This window comes from Rosa rugosa, chromosome 3 (assembly GCF_958449725.1).
Source record: "Rosa rugosa chromosome 3, drRosRugo1.1, whole genome shotgun sequence".
Taxonomy (NCBI): domain Eukaryota; kingdom Viridiplantae; phylum Streptophyta; class Magnoliopsida; order Rosales; family Rosaceae; genus Rosa; species Rosa rugosa.
Window position 1 is genome coordinate 17919032 of NC_084822.1, and position 7869 is coordinate 17926900.

General features: G+C 37.6%; 1 protein-coding gene across 1 annotated transcript; it reads left to right on the forward strand.

Moving 5' to 3' along the window:
- The first annotated feature begins 1214 nt into the window (after nt 1-1214).
- On the forward strand, nt 1215-5778 carry LOC133739755 (uncharacterized). Its single transcript, XM_062167551.1, has 10 exons — nt 1215-1512; nt 2037-2695; nt 2791-2931; nt 3049-3141; nt 3304-3887; nt 4379-4463; nt 4559-4642; nt 4733-5014; nt 5103-5320; nt 5403-5778. Exons 2-10 carry the CDS (start codon nt 2045-2047, stop codon nt 5563-5565), a joined length of 2301 nt encoding a protein of 766 aa, XP_062023535.1. The 5' UTR covers nt 1215-1512; nt 2037-2044; the 3' UTR covers nt 5566-5778.
- Nucleotides 5779-7869: the final 2091 nt, after the last annotated feature.

Here is a 7869-nt window from a genome sequence, read left to right on the forward strand (position 1 = left end):
ATTGCCTACAGAGGCGTGGTATTTTTGTTAGCGTAGACTACTCTGAGCTACGATTGTCCAAAACAGAATAATCCTTTTTGTACTACTCTTATTTATGAAACAGAGGCACACAACTTGTATGTGCTCTCTCACGGTCCAGATTCTAGAGGCACGGTGCGAAAATTTAAGTACTCAAGTTTGCTTGAAAACCACCCTTTATGGGTGCTTCCCTGAGCTTTGTCTCAGTTGCCCTGAGCTATGTCTCAGATCTGGGGCTTTTGCCTCTTTTTTCTGCTCTTTTTTTCTCTTTCGGCCTCCCTCCCTTCTCCTTCCATCTTGCCCCAATTTTCTTTCTGAACTTTATCCCCAAATTTGATCTAACCCATTCCGCACTACCCATCACTTTCTTCCACCCACCATCTCTCATCTCCAGATCTTCTTTCATGGATTTCTTCTATTCCATTTCAAATCGGTACCAGGACTTGGTTATTGCAGTGGCTTCTCTCAAACGCGATTTCTCGAGTAGCAGTTGGAAGATAGGTAGAGCTTTGGCTCGGGTGCATGCACCACCTCCTTCCTTGTTCTATTTTTGGGGTCTCTTGGCTCCTCCTGGTCTGGGTTTCATTTGCCTAGATCTGTTCTCAAAGTTGTGGCTGCAAATCTCATGTTATGGTGCAAATTTGTACTGTGGGGAAGAGGATATATATGTGTTTAGATCCTCTTTTTTCGTTTGTCTTTCCATTTTCAGGGTTATTTTGATCGGGCTTTGGTGTAGGGGTCCCTTTACAAGCTGCAATTTTGGAGTTCCATGTTCGAATTCAGCTACAACGGCCATCCTGGACGTTGGTGGTACTGGATTTGTGGCGGCTGAAGAAGATGTGTGGAGTTTCCCGGTTCTGGGCTTCGTTACTTTTTTTCCTTCTTTTTTTCTTTTGCTTTAGGTTTTCAGCTGTTCTTTCTTTTCCTTTGATTTCTCTAGTCTTGCTTGTTCTGGCAGTTGACTATGTGAATCGTGCTTTGCAGACTTCGTCTGTGTTGGGTTTGTCCCTTGTACTGTTGTTTGGCCTTGGGCCTTGTTAATTGATGCTACCTTTGACCAAAAAAAAAAAAAGTTTGCTTGAAAACGTTACTCAATATTTTCACTATTGGTAATAATTCGAACAAATGGTTAAAAAAGAGGGCCAGCCTTTTAAATACTTACTTTCTCTTCTGGGTAATCGATGGCGCCCTTTCGATCACCAAAGCATCGAGTAACGATCCTATTTTCAGCATTCGGCGCTTTTCCCTTTGTAAATCAAATGTGCACGTTAACTCAGAAATGGCAGAGCCTTCATCACAACTAACCACCAATAATCTCGTCCAATACTTTGCCTTTCTCCCATTCCTTATTTATTTCATCCCCCATTCACTCACCCAATAACCCAATATATATAAAAACCCTACCTTTACTCAATTCGGCCACACCCAGCAACCTAGTTCATCATCACATTCACCTTCCACCCAAGTTCAACTTCAGTTATCTACAAATCTAAGGTACACCCAGTTTTTTTTTTTTTTTCTTCTTCTTAATCTTTGTTTTCTTTGTAATTTTACTGATTCTAGTGTGGGTTTTGATTGTTTTAGAACTTTTTTTAGTTTGTGGATTTCATTTGAGTATCAGTGAATGTGGGTTTGGTTTCGGGTTTGTTGTTTTGCTGTGTTATTTGGGTGAAAATATGTGTTTGTAACCCTGAAGTTCTTTTCTTCTTCTTCATGTTCTGTAAATAGTGGGCAAAATTGTTTACCCATAAACAGCTCAGTATACCATATTACCAACATGCATTGAATTTTGAGTTGGAAGTAATTATAGAGCCAAACAAATTACAACGATTCCAGTGTTGTAGGGCAGTGGTACATCAATTGAGTTTCTTGTAACTTTGACAGCGTATCAGTTATAGTTTTGAGATTGTAATTTCATTTTGTTTTGTTACTTTCTTGCTTTGTTGTGAATGTGGTTTGTTTCTCAAGCACAGAGACCACATACTTGACAATGTGTTCTAATTCTTACCTATATGCAGATTGTAAAATGAGCAGAAAGCCGTTTCTTCAAATTCGTTGCTCTGTGCTGCCAATGTTGGAAACAATGCGGATAGTTAAGGACTGCCACTTGGAGTTGCTTCGGAGAACTCCATTTTGGCCATTGTTAGAAGCATTTCGCAATGGCACCATTTCGGAATCACAATGTAAGGAGTATCGAACTCCCATACTCAATATCATCCAAACTTTTAATCCAGAGACAACAAGTTTTCAGTTTGGTAGTAGAGATGTTACTATAAGCACGGAAGACATCTCTCAGATTCTTGGACTGCCTCAACATGGTGAAGCCGTTCTATTCAATCGCCCGGGCTCATGTAAATCATACAAACCAGAGATCATTGACAGACATTTCAAGAGAGGAGAAAGGCAGAACTACAAATCGCTGCACAGTCTATTGTTAAAATTACTGAATGGGAAAGAACAAACAGATATAGAAGATGTTGTACGTCTTACCCTCATGGAGCTATTTGTCTCATTTCTGTTTGCTCAACCAGATACTACCCGTGTTCTAATGAAATATTGTGAAGACTTAGACAACCTTTCAAAGTATTCATGGGCAGAAGCAGTGGGAAAGTTCCTAAACAAATCTTTGAAAGCCCAGAGCAAATTTGATATTTATGGATGCGGGCTTCTCATACCAGTAAGTGCAATACAATTCTATATAAATATCATATTGGATATCTTGTGGGTTTTTCATACTAATAATTTGATATCTTCTGGGTTTCTCCTGCACAGTTTTGGTTTTGTGAGAAAACAAAAATTACACAACCAATCAGTGGGAGGGAGGTAGTTGAGGGAAATACACCAGCCCTAATCAAATGGAGCCTTCCGGAGCTGAACGCCAAAATGCAACAAATAGCCATTTGCAATATTAAGGTGAGAAATGAACATTCAATGGTGTCACTGAATTAGTGATCTGAAAGTTCATGTATTGCAGATCATATGTACTGATATCAAATTTCTTTGGCTAATAAAAGTTATAAAACTGTGCAGCTTTTGTTCAAGGAGCAAGATGGGGTTAAAGGAGAAACAAAAAGTGAAAATGATAAACAAGAGCACGAGGAAGGAGAAGTCGATCAAGATGAGGTAGATTTAACTAAATCACTGTGAATTTTATATTTTAACCAAATTCATGTATTTCCCTTTCACTCAAGATGTAATGGACCTTGCTACATGTATGTAACTTGGGTCTTTACACATTTGACTGACTAAGAGTGAAATTATTTTACCTTGCTTATTACACTCCAGCTAAAGAAGGTGGAGAATAAGGGAAGAGGAAGAGGATTAAGCAAACAATTACGAGAAGTAGAGGAAAGAAGAAACCTCCAACACAACTATGAATTATCTAACGTGAAGAACAACATGGAAGATATGGATGGAAAGAAGGAGTTGATTAAAAATGATCAGCTAAATTTTCAAAGCCCCTCCACTGCAATTCAATTGAGTCCAAGGGATGAGATTGAGGTATCTCAAATTGGCCATGAAATAAGGTCTCCACCAAAAGGAACTGCAGTAACAGTTAGAAAGCAGCAATTGGATCCAGATTTTGTGTGTGATGTAGTACCTAAAAATAAGAAAGCAAAAAAGCAACATGCTCTATCTGATCCAACTCCTGCAGTACCTTCAAGGTCAATTCAGGATCCTGCTGGCAAGAAAGATCAACCTATAATAATAATTGAGGACAATTCTGTTTCAGAAGAAGAGGAGAGCCCAAGGAAATGGATGAGCTCTAGGAAAGAAAGCTTCTGTTTTGAAAGATATGAGGTATTCAAATTAATGGATGATGAACATCAGCAAAAGGTGAAAGCATTCTGGAATATGGCAGATCCCAAGTAAGTAACATTAATAGTTTTTTGTTTTCCCATATCGATTATTTTTTGTGAGACTGAGTAGTTTCTGTTATTGTTATAGTCAAGTTGAGGTTGCATTGAATTATAGTTTCTTTTTGTTTACTTTGGTTAGTGACTGATTATTAGTGACAGTGCTGTTGTAATTTGGGACTTTTCTGTTCATTTTGTGTTAGTACTGAATTTACTCTAATTTGCTGTGCATATGACTGATACTCAGTAACCAAAGAAGCTATTTTGAATTACTAAGCATGACTTTTGTATTTCTTTTGTCTTTCCTGATGAAAATGGTTACTTTCAGGTTTTTTGTTTTCCTTTCCTGCTCTTTAAACTAGAATTTGCATTTCATATGTTTCAAGAAATACTTGAGGGAAAATTGGGCTGGACATGAGGTGTAATACCTACTGCACCAGAACATAAGAACAAACAGTAACAACTGCATTTAAAAAACTAACCATTTTCCAATTTGTCAACAGGGAACTATTCTGGAGCGGGAAGAAGGCAAGTGTCACACGTGAAGATGTGGGAAAGTTACTAAAAGACACTGCAGTTCCTAGCAATGTAAGATACAATCATTTATGGATTACAATAATTATTTGCCTTAAATGATTGAAAAATAGTTGATTTCTTAATATATCTAAGCTCATTCATGCCAGCTCATTGATGCATTTATGGAGTTATTGGAACAACAACAACAAAATTGTGTCAAAAAATCAACATACATATCAACTTTGTGCTGGGTAAGTGCGGAATGATAAAAATATTTAGTCAAATGTTGAAACTGCGAAATGCTTTACTAATTCATTGTTCTTACACAATATCGTCTACAGAATTATTTACCAATACAAGATGCACGAAAGAAAGGCAGGAAAGGAAAGAAAGATCAAGTGCGAGATGAGGCTCGTGATGAAATGGGATTGAATCAATTAGTTTTTTATCAGCTATTGAGGAGTGTGGCAAAAAGTGACTATGTATTCATCCCAGTAATATCAAAGTTCCACTATTCTCTCCTCATCTTAAACAAAAATGAAAAAAAATGGACACATTACAACCCTTTGAGGAAGAGATCAGAACTTCATATTGATCCATGCTATGAGGTTGCTAAGCAGATGGTGAGAAAATATTGCATTGTAATGATTGTATCGTAGTTCATTCATATTATATGTGCATATGCACTAATGTATATTGTTTAAATGACAGCATCAAATGATACAGAAATGGTTGTGTATAACCCAAAAAGAAGCTCCAAAAATGCTGCTGAAAGAAACAAAAAGGAAGATGACAGGCAGACAGCAAGAAAGTTGGACAGAGGTGCCACTTAATGAAGATGAAAAAAGATCGCTAACTTGGATGGTGGATCACAATATCAACTTCAAATTAGAGAATGATCTCAAGTGTCCGCAACAGGATTTTAAATCGTAAGTATCCTTAAATAGTAATCGGAACAGACCTAACTTATGAAAACTGTAACATCTACTTGCATGTCCTTGTGATTTGCAGATTGGATTGCGGCATATTTGTTATGTACTACATGAATCAACTTTCCCAAGGTCTTCAGGTTGAAGAAGAGATCAGTGAATGCAGAATGTGGGAATTCCGGAAAGATCTGATTGAGCGTTTTGTGGATCATGAAAACAGCTGGACACAGAACTCAACCACATGAAGGTAGAAATATGGATAAAGCAGCCCTTCATGTATCATTTTCTAGTTCTGAATCACTGTTACTACAAATGTTTACTAACCTAGATCTGTATTTCTGGCCACATTGGGTAATATATAATGGAATTTGGTAGTGCATTTCAAGTTGGTATACTTGCTTGGTGGATGGTGCAAAGTGAAATTGGTTATTCACAAGTCACCAAAGATCATGACTGTAAAAGAAAACTCTTGCGTTTCTCTCATTGCTTATCAGTTTGAATTTTCTCGTTCTTCTTAGTTACAGCCCAATAAATAAGGCGTCTCAAAACATTTTATACAAGCAAGTAGCAACTAAACACATATTAACTTATAATTTCAATTAGGTTTTGTAAACCAAATCTATGTATACATGTATATTTTGTGCTAATAGAACGTGGTTATAACCAAGAGGTGCGCCTAAGGCGTTAGGTGAGGCGAGGCGTCGACGTTTCTCCTTAAGGCTGCCTCTGATGTTTGTACAAAAGGCGAGGTAAAGACAATACTAGGTGTAGTAAGGCGTTTGACGCGAAAGCTAATTGTGCTTTGTTTGTTTTTTTAGTAGCAAAAAGACGTCGTTTTGTTGAACCTATGTAAGGTGTGTTCTCAACAACTCGTGGAGAAAATATAGGGTTGCAGACTTGCAGCCGCGATAGAAATTTACCAGGTGAGTTTCTTTGACGTTTCAAACTTTCTCTATCTCTTTAAACTTAATTCGCATTTAAATTAATAAAAAAAAATGGAAAGTTCATTAAACTAGCTATTGAAATCGCTCAAGAGGGCATCTCAATAGGGAGCATACAAAAACCAAAAACAGCTTGACCCAAGAGCTAAAATAGAACGAACCAGCAGATGTACTACATCAATTTTATAATAAAGCACTACTTTGCAACTTTCCTAGAGAAACTAGCAAAAACTGAAGGTAAATCTTCAACCTCCTTAAGATAATTACCAACAATAGAACTATTGTCACGACCTTGAGATTTGTAGACCCAACCATTAGAATATGCAATCCGGGCATGTAAAAAATCGACAGACCAATCAAAACTAGACTCGTTCTAGCATAAAAAAACACTGCTCGTCGAGGCATGCAATTGACCACAAGCGTGATCACACTGAAAATTCTCATAGAATGTAGAGTTGAGCCGTCCACCTGGACAAATGAACTCAACATAATTGAACAAGAAACCATGTACCAACCCTCCTGGGTCCCAAATCCAGGCTCGTAGGGAGATCTGGCCCAACAGTAAGCTGAACTGGGCTACCAGCAGCCCAACCTCTAGAAGCCCCAATTTGATTTGGGCACCCAGCGTAGGGAACCCAAGTGCAGCCGTCGGCCATCCTTCACCACAGGCGTCGTCTGCACCCAAACCAGCCACCAACAAAAGCTCCACCTGCCTCTCTGGATTAGGAATCCGATCCATAGAACCAGTGCCTCCATCTCTGACTGCATCCAGGCCACGAGCATTGGCCACACCAACGACTCCGGCGTCGTCAACATCAATACACTCCACCAAAGCAAGAACCAGTCTCCGGTCCACATCGACGCTGCAAACATCCCTGTGCTAGGGTTTTGAGAGAAAAAACTAGGGCTGTCACTCGGTCGGTTCGAATCGGTTATAAGTATTACCAACTTCAAAATCAAAGCTTTCGGTTTCAAAACTGAGCTACCAATTACCAACCAAAATTTTCGGTTTTTAATTATATCTACCAAATTCGGTATTTCGGTTTTTCGGTATTACCAACTTTAGAACAACTAATTCTTTATAATATAAATTAGAATGAATAAAACTAGGTTTTTGAATTTTATAGTCATAAACTTTGTATTCATCTACTAATTATAGCTTTCTTTTGTATATATGTCATCAAGTTTTAGCAATTTTCAATAAAACTAGGTTATTTAACCATCTTTGACTAGGTTACTTAAAATACATGTTCTATTAATGTAGTATATGTAGTAATGTTCATACTATTATGAAAGTTTTTATGTTTATTTCTTAATTTACATGTATGTGTATTGAAAACTGTAATATATAAATCTAATATTTAAATAATCGGTAGATTCGGTATTTACCAAAACCAAACCAACTTTTTTGGTAATTTTCGATTTCGGTTTTATCGGTCTCAGTTACCAAAAAGTCGGTTTACCAAACCTAAAACATTGGTTGGTATTCGGTCGGTTTGGTAATTACCAAACCAAGTGGCAGCCCTAGAAAAAACTCTCTCCCATCACTCTTTGTTCTTCTAATTAATCAAAATGTTGTTCAACCTAGTTCAATCTCTATTCTTATTG